This window comes from Notolepis coatsorum, assembly GCF_963971535.1.
Source record: "Notolepis coatsorum genome assembly, chromosome: 3".
NCBI lineage: Eukaryota > Metazoa > Chordata > Actinopteri > Aulopiformes > Paralepididae > Notolepis > Notolepis coatsorum.
The window spans coordinates 189,455,177-189,483,025 of NC_140167.1; the positions used below are offsets into that span (position 1 = coordinate 189,455,177).

Genomic DNA, 27,849 nt, shown 5'->3' on the forward strand with positions numbered 1-27,849 from the left:
GTGTCTGTCAGGGATGAGAGTGAGTGTGTCTGTGTGTCTGTCAGGGATGAGAGTGAGTGCGTCTGTGTGTCTGTTGGGGATGAGAGAGAGAGTCCCTGTGTGTCTGTCAGGGATGAGAGGCACTATTGTCTTACTTTCTCCACATGGCAACAAACTTATGAACGGACACAGAGCCCGTCCTGTCGCCTCCGGCAGAGAAGAACAATGGGACTTTCCAGTAGAGGGGACACTCGCAGGCCTGCAGAGACACAGGGGGGGGAGAGGAGGGCCGTGTTAGGAGAGGAGTGGAGGGAGGGACAAAGAAACCTCCAAGTGCCTGGAGAGATACAGTCAGACAAATGCATTCAGACAGATACATTACATTCAGACACACATTCAGACAGATGGACATATACTGTATATTCTGACGGATACATCCAGACATATACTGTACATTCTGACGGATACATCCAGACATATACTGTACATTCTGACGGATACATCCAGACAGATACTATACATTCTGACGGATACATCCAGACATATACTGTACATTCTGACAGATACATCCAGACAGATACTGTACATCCAGACATATACTGTACATTCAGACAGATACATCCAGACAGATACTGTACATCCAGACATATACTGTACATTCAGACAGATACATCCAGACAGATACTGTACATTCAGACAGATACTGTACATTCAGACAGATACTGTACATTCAGACGGATGCATCCAGACAGATACTGTACATTCTGACGGATACATCCAGACATATACTGTACATTCAGACAGATACATCCAGACAGATACTGTACATCCAGACATACTGTACATTCAGACAGATACATCCAGACAGATACTGTACATTCAGACAGATACTGTACATTCAGACAGATACTGTACATTCAGACGGATGCATCCAGACAGATACTGTACATTCTGACGGATACATCCAGACAGATACTGTACATTCTGACGGATACATCCAGACATATACTGTACATTCAGACAGATACATCCAGACAGATACTGTACATTCTGACGGATACATCCAGACATATACTGTACATTCAGACAGATACATCCAGACATATACTGTACATTCAGACAGATACATCCAGACAGATACTGTACATTCAGACAGATACATTCAGACAGATAATGTACATTCAGACACATTATAGCGCCGCTCGTGTTGATCATCAGCACAGTGACACATTATAGCGCTGCTCGTGTTGATCATCAGCACAGTGACACATTATAGCGCTGCTCGTGTTGATCATCAGCACAGTGACACATTATAGCGCTGCTCGTGTTGATCATCAGCACAGTGACACATTATAGCGCTGCTCGTGTTGATCATCAGCACAGTGACACATTATAGCGCTGCTCGTGTTGATCATCAGCACAGTGACACATTATAGCGCCGCTCGTGTTGATCATCAGCACAGTGACACATTATAGCGCCGCTCGTGTTGATCATCAGCACAGTGACACATTATAGCGCCGCTCGTGTTGATCATCAGCACAGTGACACATTATAGCGCCGCTCGTGTTGATCATCAGCACAGTGACACATTATAGCGCCGCTCGTGTTGATCATGAGCACAGTGACACATTATAGCGCCGCTCGTGTTGATCATCAGCACGCTGCTTCACTAAAGCACTTCCCAGAGGAAGCATAACTGACGTCGCAGGTTCCCCTCGGGTCACTGCCCGTGTTCCTCTGGGGGAACAGAGATAATATTTTCCATGGGGTTAAAAGCAGCAAACATTGTGAGAGGGGGAGAGAGGGGGGCTAATAGCACTAATGAAAATAATGGAGCCCCCATGCTACAAATCACATGCTCACCTTGGCAACCTGCCCCATGTCGTCAATGGTGGCCCTTTCATTGGGGAATTGGGAAAATGTTTTCTCAATCTTGGAAATGAGGCCGTCGATGTTGGGGTTGGCCTTGGGCCGGCCGCGCGGGAAGTAGAACTTTGGAATGCTTTCACTCAGCGCTCTGGCCACCGGCTCCTCGGGCTTCACCTGCGCCTGGGAACCACAAGACGGGGAGAGTCTCCGTTAGCATCCGACGCTGCGGAATGTAAACGCTGAACTTTTGTGTTGTGTGATAGTAAAGGGTTAACCTTCTGTCGTGTGTCAGTGAAAGGGTTAACCGGCTGTCGTGTGGCAGTGAAAGTGTTAACCTTCTGTGTATTGTCGCAGGGTGAAAGGGTTAACCGTTTGGTGGTGCGGCAGTGAAAGGGTTAACACCCGGGGGCACTCTCCCCCAGGAGCACTGCTGCTACAGTACCTTCTGACAATTCCAGTAGGACTTATAAGTGGCACGTGAGAGTAGGAAGCTAATGTTGAAATGGTGCAAATAATATTAAATTAATTAATTAATATTTAATTAAAATATATAATAATATTTTCTGCTGGTGATTGTATTGGCTAATACATCCATTCAATTAGAAGACTTAAGTTGACATTATAATTCTAGTTGAAGAAATAACCAGATCTGATTACATTTGTCAAAGTTGCCCGGAGAGAGAGAGAGAGAGAGAGAGAGAGAGCTGTGGGTGAGAGAGAGAGGTGGGCTGAAGGTGCTGTCAACATAGATATAGTATATAGAACACTAGATAGCTTAAGGCGGAGTCACCAGCGTCACTGAACCGCTGCCATCTTGGGAGAGTCAGCCTTGAGTGAGAGAGCTGCACAGACAAAAATACTCATAACTCGCTGAAATATTGACGGATTTACAAACAAATGATACTGCATACTTATAAAAAAGAAAAAAATTTAAAGATGTTTTTTTTTTACAAACCGCTTGAATCATAGCCACGTTAATAATGCTTGTAATAAACCAAACCGTTTGTAAATCCGTCAATATTTCAGCGAGTTATGAGTATTTTTGTCTGTGCAGCTCACTCACTCTCACTCAAGGCTGACCCTCCCAAGATGGCGGCGGTTCAGCGACGTCGCTCTCCATTGGCCGGCAGCGCGGGCAAGCTATCTAGTGTTCTATATATATCTATGGCTGTCAAGGTCTATACCAGGGGTAGGCAACCCTAGGCACGTGGCTCAAGCTGTGGGTGAGAGAGAGAGGTGGGCTGAAGGTGCTGTCAAGGTCTATACCAGGGGTAGGCAACCCTAGGCACGCGGGAGCATTTAGGCACAGGGGGCAGCACTAAAAAAAATTAAATAAAAAAAATTATATACCGGTATATATATATATTTTTTTTTTGCTTTGAAATATTATAGTGAAATATTTTGCACTGTTGTCGCATTTATCTTGTTGAAATCCTCCCACAGGTTCTTTTTACTACCACATATTTAATTGAGACCCTTTATTTGTTTATTATTTCAATTTAGCTGGAAATACATTGCTACATCATTCAGTAACATTTGCAGAGCCTCAGCCTTATAACAAAAACATTATTACGGTCACCATTGTGACCAGTGGGATTAATCAACACATTTGATTATTTATTTTTCTATTTCATTGAACATTGCACATGTTAAAAGCCATTTGTTTTACTCAAAATGTGAGTATTACCAAGTCAACTTGTGTTCTTAAAACAATGACAATAAACATAGTTTGATTAGGTTGAAATAATGTGGTTGTGTACTTATTTTTCTGTTAACTTATTATGGATTGAAAACTGAAAACCTTAATGCACAGTAACTGAACTGTGTGTGTGTGTACTACCCATCCCAGTTAGGACAGACGAATCCCGTCCAATCTTTCGCCGTCGACTAAGGACTCACTTCTTCAACCATTATCTGAAATGATTTATAAAAAAAAATTTAATAAAAATCTAACCATGACTAACCTTACTGTCATGCACTTGTCCTAATAAACTAACCTACACTGTAACACGCAACACTTTGATAAACATTGTTACTCAGCTGATAGAGTTGTACCCTTCTTGCTGTCTTGTTACAGAACTTGTAAGTCGCTTTGGATAAAAGCGTCAGCTAAATGACTAAATGTGTGTGTGTGTGTGTGTGTGTGTGTGTGTGTGTGTGTGTGTGTGTGTGTGTGTGTGTGTGTGTGTGTGTGCGTGCGTGCGTGCGTGCGCGCATGGGGCCATTGGGTGGGGCCGGGGGACAAATACACTGGAGGAAAGTAACCCAGCTCAGCACTGCCCAAATTATATCATCACTATTGCCTGTTTGAAGGATATCATCCTCAAACACATATACACCTACATGCCTTGTAGAATTCCACACATAAGAAAGAAAGATACTGGGATGAATAAACAAAATAGGAAATAAAATGTAGAAATGCATGCAATACATAAATAAATATGAATCTCCATATATGAAATAGAACATTTAGATAAGGTGCTACTGAGATGTTTTGGTGAGTTCATTGTTTTTTTTGTGGAAGTTGCCCTTCTTAAAAATGCATGAACATTCACTGATAATTGGTCTGTAGTGGAGTCTACAAGGTCTACATTGCCGGCCCATGTAGAATCCGGACCTTGTAGACTGACATAATTCTGTGCATAGTTTTGTCTACACAGGCCATATTTCAAATAATCAAAATCTTACTTCATTCATCTTAAACATTCTTGATTTGGGGGATTGGTAGTTCCCATGAAATCTGAAGTTGTTCAAACGACAACAGCGATCCACCTTGAATTAAATCACACAGCCGAGTGAAACCTTGTTGGCTGCGTCAGTCACGAAAGGGGCTAGTTAATTAATTAATCCAACCCACTTTATTTATAGAGCACATTTAAAAACAACAAAGTTTACGAAAGTGCTGTACAAGTCCCACAACATACGATAAAAAGCTTCGATTGCCAAAAAAAGCTTCGAAGGTCAGCCCTACTTATTATTATTGTTTTTTTACAGTGTAGTCTTGCGATCAATCAAAGCGTATTTACACGATATACCTCACATTCACCCTCCATTCACATCCTGGTGTTCTCCTGGTGTTCTCCATTAGGCCTGTAGGTGGATCTATGACAGCACACGTACAGTACACACACCGATGGTGTGTGATGTGTCCAAAAATGAATGGGCAAATGTGAGTGAAATGGTCAGCTGTTTGTCTGCATTGCATCCCCCCCCCCCCCCCCCCCCCCCAACTCAGATTTAGGGTTGATACAACCATCATAATAATATTGTTAATAATAACAATAACAATAATGATGTAATAATGTAAAAATTATCATTAAAAAGACCTGATTATGAGAAAAAAAAATTACGATGCACGGAATATTGTTGAGGCACACTAGTTACAACTATATTTCAAACAGGCTGGCACTCCATGTCAAAAAGGTTGCTGACCCCTGGTCTATACTATTCATGGCAATACGAGAATCGAGGCAGGCAGAGGAATCCCTTCAATGTGGTGTGTGAATGTGTTGGGGCTGGCCACAAACGTTCCAATGGTTCGTAATTTGTTCGGTATATGGGCATTCAAAGCTCAATTCAGGATTCGGATGATTTGTGTTTTTTAGTATTATAAATTAATTATGTGTAGATAATTTGGCTAAATGACCCGATAATGATTATGAGCCACCGTACCTGTGTGTTGAAGTCCAACATATTGGTCATAGTGGCCTGTGAAAATAATTCCCTCTTGTTATTTGGTTACCAAGTAAGGTGCATCCAGTAGAAGTGCTTGTTTTGACACTGAAACGGAAAGCTCACTCAAACAGTCTCTCTGGAATCCTGCGAGGCATAATGTGTGTGTGTGTGTGTGTGTTTGTTTACCTTGCGATGCAGCTGGATCTGTGAGATGTGAGCCAAGAAAACAAACATTTGTTGCATTGGAATATAGCTACCAGCCATATCAGATAAAAACAAGTAGTCTTTGTACATTTCAAAATTGTACCAACAACATGTCGCCTACTTCACGTAGAGTCTTTCTTTTGATACAGAAAATACCTTTCTACACTATAAAAGCAGCAATAAAACTATTAAAAGATGTAGCTAAGTTATAGCTGCTGTCAAAAGGACAGAGGACTTTGGTCCCAGAATAGAGTTTAATGTCTTTGCATCGGACAGGTAAGAGTTGTATAATAAGCTAAGGCCTAACCAAATAAATTGTTTGGTTCCTGTTGGTTGTCAGTTAAGGCCATGGGTAGGTAGGGAATTTATTTTATTTAATTTTTTCCCACAGCGACTATGGATAGGGAATTTCTTTATTTAATTAAAATGTTCACGACAACATGTACTCTGCCAGCATTTTTAATATCCATAATAAAGGTTTGACTAAGATTTTTATGAAACTTGATTGTAAAAAAAAAAAAATTAAAACACTGACCGCTCTCCTTATGAGAGCTCCTTATGCATGATCATTAGCATACTAGCGCCGGGCAGTAATAGGAAGCATAGGAAGCATGTTAGAAGCAGGTTCCAAGCATGAGGGGGTGGGAATTATTTCAGTAGACAATGATGGGAATTAATTTATGCATGTTTTTAATGCATAGGTATTAGGTATATCAACGACAATAGGGTCACTATGGCATTTCCATGTTGTAAACAGCTGCCAGAGAGTCGATTCCCTGAGGCTCTGAGCAGCGAGTTGTAGTAGGGCTGTCTTAAATACTTCGAAGCTTCGTTCGATGGGCATAGGATTCGAAGGGAAAATAAAATTCTAATATATAAAAAAAATTAAAAAACACTTTTTTCTGCTATAACTCTGCCTCTCTTTGTTAACTACAACAAGCTATGCTGTTTGTTATTTAAGATGAGGTCGGACTCGGCACTGACAGATTTGTGTTCATTGTGCTGCTTTTATAAAGCCTCAAATGACGGCTTACAATATTTCATGAAAGCAAAGTGTTTTGTTTGTCTAAGTGCTGTACAAGTCCCACAACATAAACAATTTTAATAAAATAAAAAATTTTAAGAATTTAATCTTTTTATTTTTTATCTCGAAGCTTCGAATCTCGGCCCCGAAGCTTCGAATGCCAAAAAAATTCGAAGGTCAGCCCTAGTGTGTAGTATATCGCCCTCTTGTGTTCAAAAGGTGGAACTTTATACTGAATATCTATTTGAATAGACAATGATGGACATTTATTAAATTAAAATACTTGTCGTTGACCGATTTGAAAAATATTTCAGGAGTCGCGTCCGTGCCGCCAACCTGTGTGCTCAGTGTCATCCACCACGGCCTTGTAGTTGGTGAGATTAGCTCTGGATAGATATACACAAACAGACCGACACACACAAACACATAACCCCCCAGGCTTGGCCTGGTAGAGATGATAAAATCAGACACAGGCCTCCATGACATTCCAATGTGTGCCTGAGCGCGGACAATCGATTCTTGCTCGGGTCACAAGTTTAACATGTCCCTCAACTTCAGCGTTGTTCCCATGTAGAAGGTCAAGAGACACAGATAAACATCATGTTCTGTTCAGATAGTGAAGGTCTGTGAGGTTATACGGTGTCCGACATCCCTGGTCAAGCAAATAAGCCTAAACCTGAAGCCCATGGACAGATCATAATGATATAGGCTTAGTGGCTTAGGTCTAACAGGGGGAAGAATGTGTGTGTGTGTGTGTGTGTGTGTGTGTGTGTGTGTGTGGTGGGGCGACAAAACATTGTGATGGACGATGATGTTGGATGAGTGGTGGTCTTAGGGCTACTCTTTATTAAAAAGGTACTATAATTTTGCATATACTTTTTATATGTATGCATGTTGGATATTAATTACTATTTTTATTTGTTGCACATTTGAGATAATTCACACCCTCACCTTCTGACCCGGTCCTTCCTTACACTTCCTCCTTGTAGCCTAAAAGCCTCATTAAGCATCAGATTATAAACAAATATTAAATACTAGTCATAGTGATGTAACTGCGGAATATACCAGTGAATTACAAAGAAAATCAATGTTGGGCTCAGTGATCAATGTCAGCCATCAGCGATGGACGATCAGGCCAACCCTGTGTGCGTGCGTGTGTGTACGTGTGCATGTGCATGAAATCCAGCAAAAGGATAGATAACAATTGACTAGATAACGAGCCACATCGTCTGTGTCTGTGTCCATGACGAGAGAGAGGGGATAGAGAGAGAGAGGATAGAGAGAGAGAGAGAGAGAGAGAGAGAGAGAGAGAGAGAGAGAGAGAGAGAGAGAGAGAGAAAATAGAGGGCATAGAGAGAGAGGGAGAGGGGATGGAGAGAGAGGAGCCACCTTGGCAGAGTTTAAATACCAGTACTGATTACAGGCAAACAGCAGTTGCTAATGACAGCTTTGGAGATACAAGCAGGGCAGGCATGTGTGCTCCGTGTGTGTGTGTGTGTGTGTGTGTGTGTGTGTGTGTGTGTGTGCGTGTACACAGCATTATATGCTCCTGCCATTACTGCTGTTCCCTGGTCCTGCTTTTATTTATTCATTTGTTTTAACTACATCGGGAGAAGCCATGTGAAAATCTCATTGTACCTGAGTATAATGAATGACAATAAAAGATCATTCAATTCAATACTATAGACACTAGAGTGACAGGGGTCTGTTGTCTCTGGGTCATTACTACAAGGCTCAGTTTCTCTCTGCTCTCTCAATCCGGGGTCGACGGATTATCGGTCTGGACAAGAATCGGCTTCGATATTCTATTTTTCATATTATCAGTATTGGCATAATAGAAGTTGCCCCTTTGTGATGCATGCACTCCTCTGATGCAGCCACTACAGTCTGACTCAATTAGCCACAATCTTTTGTTTTCCAAGATCACTATGAACGCATTTCAATGAGCTGATGACTAATTCACTGCCATGTGTTTCAAAAACCACAGAGGTGAAAAACAATCCGAGTCAGGTAATCATGAGCTTGTGATTCCCACCTATTCCGTCTGGTGTCTTGACTAATTTGGTTCTTGAAGTGAGATTTATTTATAGCTATGCTTTAACATCAGGGTATCAGCAGGTTTCAACAAGTTGAATTTAAGACTTTAAGACCTTTTTAATACCACTTAAGAGCTAAATGCAATACCAATTTCACAACCATACTAGCAAAAAAACAACACATAGCGACACTGAGCTGGCGGCTGCACTTGTGCACCAATTTAAATTATTGCACGTTCCATACAAGCCCTCGCCAGACAAACCAAGCACCCGGTAGCCCCGCAAAGAACAACTTGAATATAAAAACATTTCATATTTTTTATATTATTTGGTCTCCCGACACCTGGGCTGCCCCACAAAATTCTTTATAGCTGTGCAAATTAAATGTAAGACTTTTTAATACCTTTTAAGGCCTTAAAATTGAGAATTATGAATGTAATACTTTAAGACTTTTTTTTTAATACCCCGCAGAAACCCTGAACATTGAACTGAACGGGCACGTTACCGCATCCGTACCGCATCACATTGCATCAAACTTGACCAATGTGGCAGCGAAGTGGATAAGGCGAACACAGCACTCTGCTCTGGGGAGGGAGCGGGGGAGGAGAAGCAGCATGTTTACCTTCACTCAAGCAGCACTTTTCAAGGACCCTTTTTCCAAGGTGAGAAGGAAAGAGGAGCCATAATCTAGGGATGGGCAGGAGCAATGTTTTCCCAGGTCGAGTACTCGCAGGAATTACTTAGTGTAGTGCTCGAGTAATTGTTTAGGGATGTCTTTTGTGGTGTCTGTGATAATATAATTTGATTTTATGTTCTGTATTTATTATTTCTGTTATTTCTATTGTCATTACTATTATTGTCCTGTTTACTATTATTATTACTGTATTGTATTTTGTCATGTTTTATGTTCCATGTGAAAGAAAAAATATATAATTTGATAAAAGAAAAAAGTCTAAGTATCAACGCTATGCGAACAGGTCGAAAAGTACCTGGCGGAAAAAAATCTAATCTACAAATTCCAATCTGGCTTCAGAACGTCCCACTCCACTGACACATGCCTCCTCTATTTGAACGACCACATCAAACAAGAGGTGGACGCGGGCAAATACTGCGGCATGGTCATGCTGGACCTACAAAAGGCCTTCGACACTGTCAATCACTCCATTCTGATTGACAAGCTAAAAGCAATTGGTTTTGATAGTTTATCAGTGAGCTGGATGCAATCCTACCTGGAGGGGAGAGAACAGATGGTAGAGGTAAACGGCACTCTATCCCCCCCCTCACAGTGAGCTGTGGTGTTCCACAAGGAAGCATACTAGGACCGCTACTCTTCCTAATTTATGCAAATGACATGTCGTCAGCCTGTGACTGCAACTTGTTCCTGTTTGCGGACGACTCAGCCCTGCTGGTCTCTGACAAGAACAAGTTGCAGGTTGAAAAAACCCTCAGCTCGGAACTAGGCAAAATCTGCATATGGCTCGCTGATAACAAACTATCATTACACCTGGGTAAGACAGAGTCCATTCTCTTCGGTTCAAATAACAAACTCAGCAAGACCAACGGCTTCTCAGTTACAGTGGGTGACAATATTGTCACAAAGAAAGACGAAATTACCTACCTGGGTTCCATCCTAGAGGCAAATCTTTCCTGTGACAAAATGGCATCCAATGTAATAAAAAAAAGTCAACCAACGAACTAGATTCTTGTACCGGATCTCCTCTCTGGTAAACAAGAATACCCTGAAGACTCTGGCAGGAGCACTCATTCAAGGGTACTACGACTATCCGTGCAACTCATGGTACCAAAGCATCTCAAAGGCGCTTAAAACAAGATTACAAACATCACAAAACAAACTGGTCAGACTACTCACTTCTTTATCCATCGCAAGGATCGGACAGCAGAGTCCGGTAAACAACGTGGAGGAGGTATTGCCTTCATGTTTAACAAAAATTGGAGCGATCCAACTAACGTGAAGGAATTATCCAACCACTGCTGCCCAGACCTGGAGTATATAACCATCAAGTGCCGTCCTTTCTTCCTCCCGAGGGAGTTAACGGCGATCATCCTTGTAGGTGTATATTCCACCGCAAGCCAGCAACAACGCCGCGCTCTCCAGACTCCACGACGAGGTAAATAGAATACAAGCGACGAACGTTAACGCCGCCATTTTGGTGCTGGGCGATTTCAATAGCGCCAATCTGAGAAAGGTATTACCTGACTTCTATCAGCATGTGACTTGCAACACCAGAGGCGGTAACATCCTAGATCACTGTTACACGCAATTTAAAGGTGGCTACAAGGCTCATTCTGATAGTGGCTTTGGTAAATCAGATCACGCGTCAATCTTTCTTTCACCCAAGTACAAACAGAGAATCAAAAGTACTCCTGTAGTCTCGCGAGAGGTGCAGAAATGGGATTTGACGTCAGAGGAGACGCTCCGGTCTGTGTTTCACTGCACAGACTGGAATGTGTTCCGCGACACAGATAACATTAATGTCTACACGGAAACAGTGCTGGACTATGTTTGTACTAGGGTGGAAGAAACAATCCCCACTACCAAAATGAGAGTTTACCCAAATCAAAAACCCTGGGTAGACAAATCCGTCCGTGAAGCTCTGAGAGAGCGCACCAAAGCATACAACGACGGCCTAGTGGCAGGCAACATGAATGACCACAAGGTGGCGCGATACAACGTAAGGAGGACAGTGTCAGAGGCCAAACGGCGCTACAGGGATAAAATTGAACTCCAGTTTGAACAAGCTGACTCTAGAGCTATGTGGCAGGGGCTCAAAACGATGACAGACTACAAAGGCGCCTCCCTCAAACTGAACAGTGACATCTCCTTAGCAAATGACCTCAATACCTTCTATGCAAGGTTTGATGCTGGTAATAACAACACCAGCTCACAAGCCACGGCAATGGGGGGGGGGGGGTCGGCTGCTGATGGAGGCGCAGTGTTCAGGGTAACAGAGCATGAGGTGAGGCGGACCTTTAAAAAAGTGAATATCAGGAAGGCAGCAGGTCCGGACGGCATCCCCGGCCGCGTCCTAAAAGTCTGTGCCGACCAACTGGCCCCAGTATTCACTGACATATTTAACCTGTCCTTAGAACAGGCTGTCATCCCCACCTGCCTGAAGAAGTCCACTATTATCCCTGTACCCAAAAAATCCAAGCCTGCTTGCCTCAACGACTACCGCCCTGTAGCTCTCACCTCCATAGCCATGAAGTGCTTTGAGAAGCTAGTAAAGGGCTACATCTGCTCCTCCCTCCCCATCAACATGGACCCCCTGCAATTTGCATACCGCCCCAACAGGTCCACGGAGGATGCCATAGCCCATGTGCTGCACACAGCAGCATCACACCTGGACAAGAGGCAGGGGAACTATGTGAGAATGCTATTAATCGACTACAGCTCGGCATTCAATACCATAGTCCCCTCCATACTCATAGCCAAGCTCAGGGACCTGGGCTTGAACTATGACCTCTGCCAGTGGGTCTTGGACTTCCTGACTGGCAGACCCCAGGTGGTGAGAGCAGGCAACTGCACCTCCTCATCCATCACCCTCAACATAGGGGCCCCCCAGGGCTGTGTTCTGAGTCCCCTCCTCTACTCCCTGTACACACACGACTGTGTGGCTCAGCGGAGTAGCAATACAATCATCAAATTTGCTGACGACACAGTGGTGGTGGGCCTGATCTCTGCCAACGACGAGAGGGCCTACCTGGAAGAGGTCAAGGTCCTGGCGGGATGGTGCCAGGAAAACAGCCTCTCCCTGAACGTCAGCAAAACAAAGGAGATGATTGTGGACTTCAGGAGGTCGGGGGTCAAGGACTACAGCCCCCTCAGCATCGACGGGGCACCGGTTGAGAGAGTCAACAGCTTTAAGTACCTCGGAGCCTACATATCCGAGGACTTGACATGGACCACACACATTGACAGTGTTGTGAAGAAGGCACGACAACGCCTCTACTTCCTCAGGCGCCTAAGGAAGTTCCAAGTCAGTCAGAAGATCCTTAAGAACTTCTACTCATGTACAATAGAGAGCATCTTGACCCAGCGTTTCCGTTAGCCGGTAATTACCGGTATTTGTCCGGCAAAATCTCTTGAAGTCCGACATATTTAATTTCTCCGGTCTTAATGTCCGGTGAAAATAATTCCCTGAGTCTAAGCACAATTTGATTATTTGAATTGTATTAAAATAGGCTAAAATTAAATAGCCTATGCGATGAACGAAACGATCATTACATTTGTTTCCTCGTTGCTTCTAATAATGACAACGACGTTGTCAGCGAGAGCTTTAAAAACGTAGGTCTCGGTTCGCTTCATCGGACCAAACGCGAACCAAATATAGGAAGTGATTATTATTACCACTGCTCGCAGCACTCACTGCAAAACAAGCACACTGCATCTAATCTCTCTATCTATCTATCTATCTATCTATCTATCTATCTATCTATCTATCTCTCTATCTATCTATCTATCTATCTATGTCTGTGCATCTTGGGAAGAAGGAAGAAAAAACGCGGCTTATTATTATTACCGAGGCGCGCGGCTTATTATATTATTAAAACGGCTACTTGTGGGCACTCATAAAAACACCGTGGTCTACAAGTTGTTTAGCGAGAGGATGGTGGTAATGTGCTTCAATAGAACAATGGATCAATGCCATGTCAAAACTCGGCTCCGCTGATCTGGGCTCCGCAGTACACACACACGCGCGCGCGCACACACAGGATCGCAGCCACACACACATTTCCACTGTCCAATAGACAAGCGCCCTTTTCGACCGCGTGACATTGAGGTGGAGAGAGTAGTCACGCAAACCACAATAATGTTGCCGTCTCTCTGCTTTCTCAGTTCTTCGCTTGATATAATTAATACAAATGTCCAATATAACGGAATTCGTTAGCTCATAAAAATGTGATTATAACAGACTGCTGTTTAGTGTCGGACCGACTGCCACATACGCGGTCTATTTTATTTCAAGTCAGCAGCAGCACGGAGACGGAGTATCGAGGGACTTATTTTATTTGGAATATATTAATGACTGTATACGCAAAAGTAGCCTAGTTTTAAGTAATAATATTATAAATCTACATGCCTTGAGGATGACATTCTTTATATAGCCTGCCTATCAATTGTTTTAAAGCTTAATAAACTATGACCGGAATTAATCTCATTTGTCCGGTAGTTGAAATCTTGCAGGTCACGGAGACCGGCAACAATTTTTTCTAACGGAAACCCTGTCTTGACCGGCAACATCACCTCCTGGTTTGGGAATAGCACTGCACAAGACCGAAGCAGACTACAAAGAGTGACACGTTCAGCCGAACGCACAATTGGAGGGGGGCTCCCCACCCTCCAGAACATTTACAACAAGCGTTGCACGGGCAAGGCTAAGAGAATCATTAAAGACTCCAGTCACCCGAACAACTGCCTCTTTGAACTGCTGCGGTCAGGCAAGCGATACCGGAGTCTCAAGGCGAGCACAGAAAGACTCAGAAGAAGCTTCTATCCCCAGGCCATCAGGCTGCTAAACGAACAATGAATGAACACTACACAACAACAACCACCAAACGCACATAGCACACACATCCACACGCACACACTCACTTTAAACAAACACACTGTAGCACCCACTCCACACACTTTATAGCACACACCCATTTTAAACAAACACACTGTAGCACCCACTCCCCACACTTTATATTTATTGATGAAGGATTGCACTACAACTCGTACACCTTACTGTAAATTGTACCTAAATTGTACCTCATCCCATTTCTGCTTTGCACTAGATAGTACTGTACATTAGTACACTGCATAGTATTGTATATTATATGGTAACTCAGAACATTGTACATATGTCTATACCGAACACTGTGACCTCATTTTCTTCTTCTAAATTACATGCTATACTATGTTATTTGATACTATCTTGTCTAGCACAGTCTCTGGAGCGTAACAGTAAGAAGCATTTTGTATGAAAGTATTCTGTACTTCTGTATGACAACTATTAAAGAAACTACTTGACCTTACCCCCAGAACCCACCTCACCCCTGCCCACTTTGACAACCTAGGATGGCTTAGAGTAGACGACAGAGTACAGCAACTTGCAATGGGCCTAGTCTACAAGATACACTATACGACTAAGGTACCCATGTACATGTCAAAATACTTCCCAAAGGTCAGTGAATACCACAACCACTACACCAGAGGAAGCTCAACAAATCATGTTAAACCCAGATTTGACTCAAACAAGGGACTAAACACGTTTCGCAATTATGCCACATCAATGTGGAACGCCCTACCCAAAGCTGTAAAGAAATGTGAATCCCTACCCACATTCAAAACCGCTCTTAAAGAGCACCTACGGGAGGCTGCAATTCGAAACTGGCCACCGTAAATGCCCAAAACCCCCACCACCTCCTAATAGACAGTCTCCTCCCCATCATATGTATATACTCTGTCAGGATCTAGGGGTAACAGTACTGTATATATGAATACCGTTTATATCAGAAATGTATCAGTACTAAATACCTATATGTCCCTATGCCATAAATGTCATGTATGTTGTGTATGTCATAAATGTCTATATGAATTGAAAATGGGGGACCCTGATGTAAACAAGACAAACGTCTTTCTCAGGTCTGCATCCCCTTAACAATTGTGTGTATTGAGCCGTACTGTATTGTACCCATTCTGCAATCTGTTAAATAAAGTTTTCATTCATTCATTCATTCATGCAAAGTGGCCGACATGTTGGCACAATTTGGAAATGCACAAACGGGAACTGTTGTTTTTATCTTTTAGATCATAACGCTAAAGCTAGCTTTCAATGCAACAACGTTTCCACTCATGCTCCAGAGCTGACCAGTGTTGTCTTCCTGCAACAACTCACGTCTCACAGGATTTCAGAGAGATTTCTGTTTCAGTGGGTGAGTGGCACAAACAAAGCATTTTGTGATAAAAATTATCATCAAGCAAGCACCCTCAAAAACCACACAAGTTCAGTTGAAACGGCGAGTCATTGATTACTCACGGCCACCCCACCCCTACCATAAACTCTGTAGTTGTTAAGAAGAGCATGTGATGCCATAGTTACAAAACTCACTCAGTAACGTTAGTCTCTCTCATCCCTCTCTCAAAAGGACACATATCCTGAGACACCGCCTGAGACAACCGCCATTGTTGCTAGATGTTCTTCCAGTAAATTTCATGGTGTCCTAATCAGACGCATTTTTTTGACAAAATACAGACACAATTAACACTTTCAGTGCCCAGCAGGGGGCGCACATTTAGTGCTTGAATGCCCACCATCCACTTCAATGTTAGCGGTAATATCGCCTAATCTATGTTTTAAATTATGGCTATGTGTCTAATCTACCCGTCGCTTATCAATGACTCATTTTCCAGTCAACATTGTTGAAGCGGATTGTTTTTTTATCGGTTCATTTCCATTTTATAGCATTTTGAAAAGCCCTCGTTTTCAAGGGGAAAAAAAAGATTCCGTGATAAACGCCCTGTACTGGAATATTCTAGAACATTGTAATTTTTCGGCCTATTTATGAATAGTTTTCAAATAAACGCTAGATTATCGATAGTATATGTGTACGTATGCACGCTGGTGCCGCAAGCTGAAAATCGATTCTCTTAGTTCCTGATCGCGCGCACAGTCAAACAGCCATATCACACATAGGGGAAAAGCTTATATCTCCGGGAAAAAAGGTCTGATTATCCTAAGACTGGTAAAATAGATTCCTTACTTGAGATCAGATGGTATCCAAAAAGATTATTCCAATTCCTGATCGCCATTCCAAAAATCGATCCTTTTATTGATCCAATGCAACGTACTGTAAACACATATTCCACGCATTCCTGAGGCTCCACAATGACTGGGATCATCTCCGGTTACATGCGTGAGAAGTAAAATGTGGATTCCGGAGTTTTTTTTCTCATCCATTTTCATTGAGTCCATTCCAAAAGGGTGCATTACCATCTGGGAGATGATAGGGGGCGCTTTTTCCAAATCTGAGCTGCTACAGGGGCTGCTGTACCAACGGGAGACTCGGTTGATAAAATATGAATTCAGATCGCTAATAAAAAAAATAAAACGATATTTGTCGTGATGGGCATTCAGGCGTTGGGCTGATAACATTCAAAGTGTTAACAGAGTGACGCCTTAAAAGTTACCCTGCGTTATCCCATCTGTCCGACATGCACACGACAACAGGTTGTCAATTCCTACAGAGAACACAGTTTTCACTGCTGCGATAACCTTCAAATGTAACCAGGCTGATATTAATTATATTTATTAGTTATACATAGTGCGTTTCGACTATAATCCTGCAATTTCTTCTGCTAATGCTTCACAGTGTAGGGCTGGGCGATAAAACGGCAACGATAATTATCGCGATATATTTTAATAATCGATATCGATCGATAATAAAAAAAATTATATCAATCAATATATATTTTTTGTGACCTGCAACAGGGCAGCTTTAAAACCAGAGACAGTGGACAGACTTGTCTTTCTTGCCTGCAACTTAAAGTAATGGCTTTGCTTGTCCAAATGACAATACTGACCAAATTGAGATATATTTTTCTCTTGTCCATTTATTTTGTTTGCTTCATAATTTAAAATACAGTTTGAAACAGTCTGTGTACACAGTAGGCTATGTTTGCTAGCAGAGCTAGTCTCCAGTCGCGAGTCATGGTGCACATGTGCGGTGGTTTGTCCACCAAAAAAGCGCTAAAAGATAGAAAAGAAACGAGCAGAGCCAGAACTGTTCAACTCCCCTGGAGCCACAGCCAGCAGAGAAGCCTGTTTATTTTCGCTTTCAAACCAGCTGCAGCCTGAGAACTGGAGTGTGAGGGGCTGTAACACTAAAGATGGCGGCAACGACAAAGAATTGCTGCAAAATAAACATAATGTTGTTTAAAATAAAAAAATAATATACTTAGAACAATATCGATAATTATCGATATCGAGTGATATGATAACAATATCATATCGTTAGTGATATCATTTTTGGCCATATCGCCCAGCCCTATTTGCTCCTATTCGAATTGGTGGTTTTTGCAAATACTCCCTGTGTGTCTAGTTGTGCATTTCACCATGCAGGCGTGCAGTCTGTCACGTTCCTGTTCAATGCAAAGACTAATATAGGGCAAAGAAACTGGAATTCCCTTTCAAGACCTTCTGTTAACACCTCCCCTCCCCCCTGTACCCTCCTTTCCTCACCTGGTCATCCAATGTGGAACGCCCTACCCAAAGCTGTAAAGGAATGTGAATCACTACCCACTTTCAAAAACACTCAAAGAACACCTACGGGAGACTGCAATTCGAAACTGGCCCCTACAAATGTCCTAACCCAGTTGTACAGTAAATGACCAAGTATGGCTTTGTCAGTATTCCAATGTACAGTGTCCCCCACCTCCAATGTACAGTCCCCTCCCCACCCAACCCACCTCCCCCCCACCTCCCCCCAACTACCCAACCTCCTCCAATGTACAGTTTCTACGTCAAATGTATACACTCTTTTCTGGACACTTTTTGTATCACAGACAGTACTGCATTTGCAAATCTGGTATGTCATAAATGTATAGATGTAGCAGTACTGTCTATCTGTATGTCGTGTGTGTAATATATGTTATGATGAATTGAAAATGGGGGACCCTGATGTAAACAAGACGAAAGTCTTTCTCTGGTCTGCATCCCCTTAACAATTGTATTGAGCTGTACTGTACTGTAATACCATTCTGTAATCCGTTAATAAACTTTTCAATCAATCAATCAATCCCTCCCCCGCCCCCTTTCCTCCCAGATAGCTTAAAAGACAATCCCACAGATTCTCCTGGCTAGAGAAAGTAAAGTCCTCGACTGAACTCCTAACCTAAAATTGTATTTCATTAGCAGTGTTTTAACAATACACGTGTATCAACCATGAAGATTTGACCACACGCATCATTAACCTCTCCACCACAAAACTAAGCAGGGAATATTGATCAGTTTATTTAACATTATTCATGAGGATCTGATCTACCAAAGAAAGTAGGATGCCAACAGTAGATCTATACCATAAACTATGAACCAGAGAACCACCTAGAGAGTCACGATGATATTCGGCATAGGAAAAAATAAACTGCTAAAAAATTATATGATCCACACATAGGCGTAAGCAGAGCCAACCAAGTAACTAAAGACACTGCAGTCCTACGTAGCACTGTAGTCGCCTTCCCCTGACACACAACTTATAGTCCAAGTTGATACTAGTATATATTATACTACTACATGCCTGCACACACGGCTATGGGAAAACATGCTGAAACATTTAGAATTAAATAATCAGCAGCATGCTTCCTTGTTCATTGTAGCTGGCTGATCAAAGACCTACAAGCACAGTGTGGGACTATTTCACCCAACCATCACCAGGGAATTTAAAGAAATGTTTTTTTTATTTTAAAAGTCCATTCAGATCGTTTCAGAATCTAGTGCCTCCTGGGAACTTCATGCACTTTTCTTCATCCATTGTTAAAATATTTCCTGTTTTACAAAATATTCTATTAAACATATTATGCATGTTCATTTAAAGGCAGTCTTGTGTTGGGGTTTGTATTGCTGTAAATTCTGCTCAGTTTCTTTATTACATTTATTGCAACTAAATATTGGCCCTAAATATCGGCTATCGGCCTCCTGACTTACTAATAAAAATCGGTATCGGTCGACCCCTACGATCAATCTGTCCAGCTCAATCCCAACTAACTCCTATGAATTTCATTCCAAAGTACCATAGCCCTCCGTAACTTAAAACCCCAAGTATGTCGGAGCCCAATCACAGCTGTGTGACAGTGTGTGTGTGTCCCTAACACTGCCTCTATCCATACCAGGACACAAAATGACAGCTTTGTCTGCCGGGGGGGGGGGGGGGGGGGGGGGGGGCTTCAGCGAAGAGACATGTGCTATTCGGCTCCACAACCCACGTTACTGGGAAGTGGAAACCAATATCTCCTTTTAAGTCCAACAGCTATGACATCAGAGCCTCGAACCAGAGCCTACCTGTCATCGTCAATTTTGATCCCATACGCGCTGGTGTGATTTGCATCAACCGAGCAGCATAGCAAACATACTGTAAAGATATCATATTTCATCTTTACTCTCCCGTCAGCTAATGAGAGCCATTGGCTGTAGTGTTGTTGCTACATGCAAAGCCGTTTGGTAGGCAATGGCACCAGATAAACGTGTTTTCCCCCCGTCCACACTCATGCAAAAACACCCCAAACGGGATTCAAATCTAAAAGTGTTGTGAGGTGGCTTCTATTAGCTGGGAGCTAAATACAGCCTGGCAGAGGCTTAAATCACTACCTCATTCCAAAAGACTACTTACACGACTCAAGAATCTACAGTACCCCACTGGATCTATTCTCCGTGTGGCCTTTAAATAAACACATAAACACACCCACATAGGCATTGGCTAAGAGATTAAAATGGCTTGCGTTTGTTTTGGTGCCGCGCGAGCGACCCCTCATAATTCATGTTTGGCTTATGACTTCCACAATACACAGTCACACACACGCCACATCATATTTACAACAGCTTCTCACTCCCTTTATCATGATTTCACAACAGTATCAGGCCAAATCATATGGTTACACAAACATAGTAGCCATGTACAGGCTAAATTTATCCATGTTCATCACTGGTATGGAGCAGGGCCCTTGTATGGCTGCTTTTGTACGTGTGCGTTAGCTTTACTGGTTATGAGATGTTCCATGGCATTCCATCAGGTAGACTCTGCACAGTGTCAACAGCAAGTGACAACTACCTCCTCTCCTCCGCTCTCTCTCTCCTCCGCTCTCCTCTCCTCCGTGTGTGCGGGTGTCAGCCATGTCTATAAAAGGACACGGACACATCTCCAGCTGCCCTGCATGAACTGTCCCCCTCCACCTCTCTACCATGCTAAGCTTCTAGCTCCCGAGCACAGCTGCTAAGCCCAGAGATATGCCACATATCCACAACGATGCAGCACGACCGCCGCGCACCTGCCACAGGAAAAGACGACCCAGGAGAAAGGATGGCAATGTCGCTCGTCTGAAGGTTTGAACGTTGGGATAGTAGCGAAAAAACACAACCGCACCGATTATCCTCCGACAAGAGATGATTGTTGTAAGATACAGCACGGCGATGCCTCGACTAGCCGTTTGTGTACAGAGGGACTATGTTCCAAGTAGGGGTGTAACCGTACACAAAAACCACGGTTCGGTTACTCGGTACGTACCTCGGTTTTGAAGCCACGGTTCGGTACGGGTTTTCGGTACAGTGGGGGGAAGTTTGGCTTTCGATGTTCCACTCAGGGGTGATGTAGTGTGCACTAGTAACTAATTGTACTTGTAGGGCTGTCAACGAATATTCTATATTGAAATTAATAATCGTCTAATTATATTAGATTGTGAAAAAAACAGCCCCAGGTGGGCGGCCATTAGTGGTTAACATACCGTTGTATTCGTTGGGTACATAGCCGTTCGGTATGGTATGGTACACACTGAAACGGTTCGGATACGTGTACCTTTACACCCCTAGTTCCAAGTATCTGCGGGCCTGTCCCTCGTCGGTCAGACTAGTAGGAGGACTGATCGATATCACCAACTCCTAATGAACAGACTGATATTGGGAGGAATACCTACACCTAGGGATGCACAGATACCCATACCGGTATCAGATATCACTCTGATACCAGGCTAAAATAGGGTATCTGTATAGAAACTTGTACGAGAAACGTCTAAACATGCTTGAAAATAAATCAAAGCAAAGTGATGTGATTTGCTGCAGTTTGAACACAGGCTTGTTAGTAGTTCTCTCTAATGGGAGAAAAGTTGATAATGAATCTCAATATTATCTCATTTTTGGCCAATGAACCCAAACCGATGGTCCCAAGTCTATACTGTTCAGTAAAAGCGATGAATAATAACTTAGTATTTGGCATCAGTTTGGCATCAGTTTAGCGTCGGCATCGGTGGCGAGACGCGGCCTCCGTGCTGCATACCGACATCAACAGCGCCGTCTAACCAACACACAGGGTAGACCAGTATTACCGAGCCACAGCCTATATTTACACAGAGCCAGCCTGTACTGAACAACACCAGTCTTTTGGAAAAAGGAACAAGTCCGTATCCGTCTAGACCGGTGAAACGGAACCTGTGGGCCCGCGGCGTGCAGGCGGGGGGCAGAGAGAACCTGGGATAGTAAAACACCTGCCTGTCCTTGCTGGAAGGCTCGGAGCCTCTTCTTGAAGCGCGAGGGCAGGACAAAGTCACAGCCGCGCGCCAGCAGCGCCAACTCCTTCCTCAGGTCAGGGTCCTGACGCATCGACAGCTCCTTCATCCTCATCCTCGTGCCGGACGGGACGCTCTCTCGCGCGCACAGACACACACGTTACACACTCCAATCAGATATCGTCCTTCCAGTTGTACAAATCACAGTTGTGTAGAAGTAGGCAAAAGTAGCAGAAGTCCTGTGTGTCCCAGTGTTTGTCCCGTGTCAGAATGAGAGCCTCTTAATGCCGGCAAGCAGCTGCTGCTGTGTCTCCCTCTCTCTCTCTCTCTCACACACACACACACTCTCTCTCTGTGTGTATACAGATCTGGTCACACAATCTCAGCTCTGCCTGCTGTCCTGCCTCAGTGTCCCGACACAACACACACACACACACACACACACAAAGTGCAGGGTCAGGAAGCTCCAGCCTCAAAGCTACTGGGGAGATAAGGAGAGATTGTGTGTGGGAATCAGTGTGTGTGTGTGTGTGTGTGTGTGTGTGTGTTGGGAGGGGTGTGCATGGTGGATCTGCCCTTTCCAGTTTGCATTCCTCGGCGCTCATACAAGGTTATGCAAAGAGACAGACCTGTTGTTGCGGCTTGTGGCGGCTGCCACACGTCCCGCTACTAGAGGGGGTTGCGGCCGAGCGACAGGGTGACACGTTATTTGCGCTCGCCCCAGCTTCCCACTCACAATAGCGCCCGTGTTTGCCAAACGTTCAGAGCGAAAAACACAGCTTCTGTCCTGGGCCACAGAAGAAGAACTAAATAAAACTCCAGGCTATTTCCTGTCTTCTTCCCCGGTAGATCCAGCTGTTTGTGGGCAGAATTCAAGCCAGGGTTCAAGTGAGGTTCTTAGCTTGCGGCCTTGGAACTGCTGGACTGGACTTTCATGAAAGCCCCTGCAGTTCCTTTGCTACGTCTGCTGTACAGTCTAATAGAAACTCCTGCAGTTCCTTTACTGTGTCTGATCTGATGTAGTCTAATGTAAGCCCCTGCAGATCTGCTGTACCCTACAGTCCAAATCACTGAGACACTCAACTGATTAGGACAGGTGTGTGAGGCATGTTAATGAACAGCAATTAGCAACACGTGTAGGTTCACTCATATGGATGCCAGGAACTGATGAACATGACAGACATGGATGGCCGGTCATCACATGAAACGCACGACAACAGGACCACGCTGGTATTAAAAACGGCTACTCCGCGTCGTACATCCTGTGGTGGTCTTTGTTTTGCCTTCTCCTCACAGTCCTGGGCTGCCAGCCATTCCACCGTCTTATTATAGGTGACGGGCCCGAGTCGACGGTATGGGGGTGGGGGGGGGGTAGAGAGAAGTGTCAAGATTCAAAGAATGGTGGCCGAACCAGTCTGCGCCTATTAAAAGCGCTGGCAAGCAACCGTTTGGGCAACCCAAGACACCAGATCTGGTGAAACAAGGGGTGCATCTTTAGTCCTCCCTCACACAAACATCCGCTTTCCCCTTGCAACCGGTCCTGGACTGACAGCAATTACACCAATTCTCCATAAATGTGCTGATCTAACGGCACTGGGGGGTCAGGGTGGGGGTTGGCGGGGGGGGGCTACCTGCTATGGAAGGAGGGCCTAGCTGACTGGTGTGTGTGTGTGTGTGTGTGTGTACAGTATGTGTGTGTGTGTGTACGGGGGGAGAGCCCCGTGTTGAAACACCTATCGTTGTTCCACAAACACACCTAATTAAGTAGAGACGGTACTTCGGATTATGTGCATTGTACCTTCAGACAAAAATGTACAAACAGCATCGACGTTAAATAAATTATATGCGTGCGTGCGTGCACGTGTGTGTGCGCAGGACCACGTGGGAAAGTTGAAAGCACCCTGGCGGGACGATACTACCGTAGCTACATAAGTAAACACAAGGGTGTTAGGAGAAAAGCTTAAATGATAAGTATTTATAGACGGCAGGATCACAGGGTCCACATTCCTCCGATGGTTCCAGCTCCAGGCCAGTTCCCGTTGTCCCCGCAACGCAGGATACCGTGCGCGCTTGATAAGCCGTTTGTGTTAAGGTTTTTCACGCCATCTGCCTTTTGTTGCAACCCCACCCCCCCCTACGCCACACCCCCCACAACGCCTGTCAATTTCGAACCAAATATGAAAAGGAAAAAGCACAGAGGGCCAAAATAAATACGCCGCCTCGATCACATGGGAAACTGTCAGCGCGCGTGACGCCACGTTCTTGCCGCGTTTCTCGCCGGAGCGAAGCGAATCTGGAGGTTTGTTCCATATACACAGAGACATTATCACATGATAAAGAGATAATGATCTGTTGGTTTCTATATACGGCAACAGCCTCTCTGCGGTTTGCAAACCGTAAGTACCTTACTGCTACCGGTACACGCAAACAAACAAATGGTATGAGATGCAGTTGTGTGTGTGTGGACTAAAATAATTGGAGATTTGTCCCGACAGGACAGCTGCCAGTGCAGACGGTCACACAAACAACACACACGTGCATTACTGTACGCTCACAAACAAAGTCATTGTGCCTGGAAGCCTACTAGACTGAGAGAGAGAGAGTGGTATGAAGGCATGTGCCGTTGGGAAGACCAGCGCGGACGAACCCCCGACGAGCATCACCGCTCACCAGTTCGGCCTGGAGCAGTCGTTGGCCGTCTGTCCAAAACAACAGCAGTCTTTACCGGAGGGCCACACGGACGATCAGTCTCTGAGAGGGTTGCAAGGCGACATGGACTACGCGGCGACAGGGGGGAAGGTCGCGGTTACAGAAGAGCAACGGATTCCTCCGTCCGACTTGGCTACGCGTCCACAATCTGAAAACTCTTCAATCGGATTTGAATGCATCCCGAGTGTTCAGTCATGTTTAGTTCATTATCTCTCCCCCCCCCCCGACAAGAGGAGATTATGAAATAGACCAGTCTGGTCTTAATGACCGGTTGCAGGTCTAGATGACGTGATTTACAGCAGTCGGTCAGCTATTCACAGAAGCCCTAGGGTCACAGTGCTGGAAAACTGAATATGGTCAAAACTAAGAAAGTTATTGTGACATACGATATTTGGTCCTGGTTCAATGCCTTTCCTTATTAACAAGAGGATATTCCACGAAAGTGAAATCCTGTGGAATTATAGCACAGAGTAGTAGTAGGAGAGACCCAATGGAATGGGCCCCGCAGGCTTTTCCCCAAACCATCAATACAAGCCTCCACAGCAGTCCAGCTCCAGGCTGTAGTCAGCATGTCTAACATGATGGAATCACTGATATATGCCTGCAGAGGCTCTGAACAGGATGGCCGACCAGGAGGAGTCGGGACCGATAAGCAGCATGATGTGAAAGTACTGGTGAAAGGCCCAGCTGCATCCTCACCCAGTCTAATAAATCCATGCGTGCACGTGTGTGAGTGCAGGACTGTAATCGTCTTACCGTTTTTTTACTATTATGTATAGGGATGTCCCGATCCGATCACGTGATTTTCCGAAGATCGGGATCGGCAAAAAAAAAAGAAAATGTATTATTCAACAAACATGACCATGTTCACGTCTTAAACTCATACTGAGGCCTTAGTTTTGGTTTTAAATTGCATATCATCATTCATTTATTTATTGTCACACAGAGCAGAATAATTTTGCCAAAACAAACCAATAGTATCCAGCTGCAGAACGGCAGACCAGCCACACTTTCAGACCCAAACGCATTTCCTTTGATTTAATTATACATCAAATGATTTTGTCAAGGATTGCAATGCCTCGCTTGAATGAAGTTAACTTTTCACCTGGATAACGTCAACATTCAGGGTGAATGTAATGTGAGAAATTGGGATAAAAAATTAAATAAATTTTTTTTTTATCGGATCGGGAAAGTCGGTATCGGTAGATACTCAAAATCACATGATCGGATCGGGAGCAAAAAAACGTGATCGGGACATCCCTAATTATGTACCATGTCTATACTGCCATCTTCTATGTTACTATATGTCTATACTTTTTATTTTATAACAAATTTGAAATTGGGTTTATGAGTGAATTTGAACTTCTCAATATCCCATTTTATCTTTCAGAGTTAAGTTTCAGAGTTCAACCTTGCTCTGTTTTCAGAGAAAATGGGTATAGAATTGCAGTAACTACAAAATCACTGGATAGTCAAAAAACGTATAAAGCCATTTTCTCAGTTTCACTGCGTAGTTACTGTGTTTAGCTTCTGCAGGGCAGTATACTACTACCAGTACCTACTAAGCCAATATGTCTATACTACTATGTGTGTACCATGTACAAGAGTGTAGAGGACTCAAGCTTGGCACTGCTGGACGAACGACACCATTTACCCCTAGCTGCCAGAGGTGTACCCCTCCTGCTAACTTTTTTGTAAAATCGATGCTTTGATGAAAGAGTCAATTAAATTACTAAATGTAAATGAATGAATGAATCTTTATTTGATGTCCAAGAGAGGGATTTGGGATACAACATGAGCAACATGGTGGCTTTAGAGAGGAGCCTACAAGCAGAACATGATGCGAGCCGCCCGGCTGGTTCTTTGCAGACGAGTGATCATGCAGCAGCGTAGTCTGGTTGTCCTGGGAGGTTTGCTGAAGGATCCATACTGCCTACGTGTCACCAGGACTGGGGCAAAGGGTCAGAGCACTGACCATGTGAGCTACAGATGGAGATAGTACAGTAGCCTTCCATCTAGAAATGAAAAAAATTACATAGTAGTAGCTTTATCAGACGGGTTCATATATATATATATATATATATATATATATATATATATATAAAATAAAAATAATCTGATATAAAGACAAATTACAAACATCGCATTAAAGATTTAATTTAAACAAAAGCCAAAGATCCCTGTGTGCACAGGGACATCAGGGGGCGACAGTGGCTCAGGAGGTAGAGCAGTCGTCTAGCAATCGTAAGGTTCCCGATTCGATTCCCCGCTCCTACCGGGCAGTGTGTCGAAGTGTCCTTGAGCAAGACACTTACCCCTAATTGCTCCTGATGAGCAGGTTGGCACCTTGCATGGTGGCCTGTGAATGTGCAAGTGAATGGGTAAAAAAAATGTGAGGAACAAAAAAATTGTAAAGCTCTTTGGATCAAAGCGTTATATAAATGCACCATTTACATTACCGATAGTTCTAGAGACCAGCAGATGTAATGCCACCCCAGAGGACATACTTTGTTTGGTGTGCGAGGTGAAAGTGAGAATGAGGTTAACTTTTTGTTTTACTGTCCTGTCCTGTCTACAAGGACGTATGGGAAGTACTTTTAAGTTTTTAGTCAAATGTCCTCCATGTATGTTGATTTTGAGATGGATGAATGAACAACTTGAGTTGTGCTTCAGATTTTGTAGCAGATTTTAATTTAGTCAAGTGTGGGAGAGAAGACTTTGTTTAAATCTGTATATATGTAATCCGTATTTAGATAATGAAATGTAATGTAATAATGGAACACTGCAACAGTATCTTTGGTGTCTTATAAACCCATGAGGGTTGGGCATTTTGTGTGCATGATGACACGGAAATAAAATAACCAATCAATCATATATGTACTACTACATTATTAATGTTAAAAAAGTTGTCAGATTAGCATAAAACTATAGGCCCTGCAGCCTTATTACACAACTATCACAGGAGTTTATTTAAGGCGAATTGGAACCTAGATACTTGCTTGAGTTAAGGACAGAGGATATTAGGCTAAATAAAGCTAGTCAGCTAGTTTAATGTTAGCCTGACAGATGGGACGTTTCC

General features: G+C 43.6%; 1 protein-coding gene across 2 annotated transcripts in view; it reads right to left on the reverse strand.

Moving 5' to 3' along the window:
- The window catches only part of ppp2r3b (protein phosphatase 2, regulatory subunit B'', beta), an 87,837-nt gene that overhangs the window by 37,997 nt on the left and 21,991 nt on the right, over window positions 1-27,849 (reverse strand). Inside the window, exons 1-3 of one of the 2 annotated variants that reach the window (XM_084310545.1) lie at window positions 22,045-22,297; window positions 1,844-2,029; window positions 135-238 (exon numbers count right to left, since the gene is read on the reverse strand). In XM_084310545.1, coding sequence (XP_084166671.1) covers window positions 135-238; window positions 1,844-2,029; window positions 22,045-22,176 — 422 coding nt within the window. In that variant the 5' untranslated portion in view covers window positions 22,177-22,297. Of the gene's footprint in view, window positions 1-134; window positions 239-1,843; window positions 2,030-22,044; window positions 22,298-27,849 lie in introns of those variants that run through there. The other variant, XM_084310544.1, reaches the window with a different exon arrangement.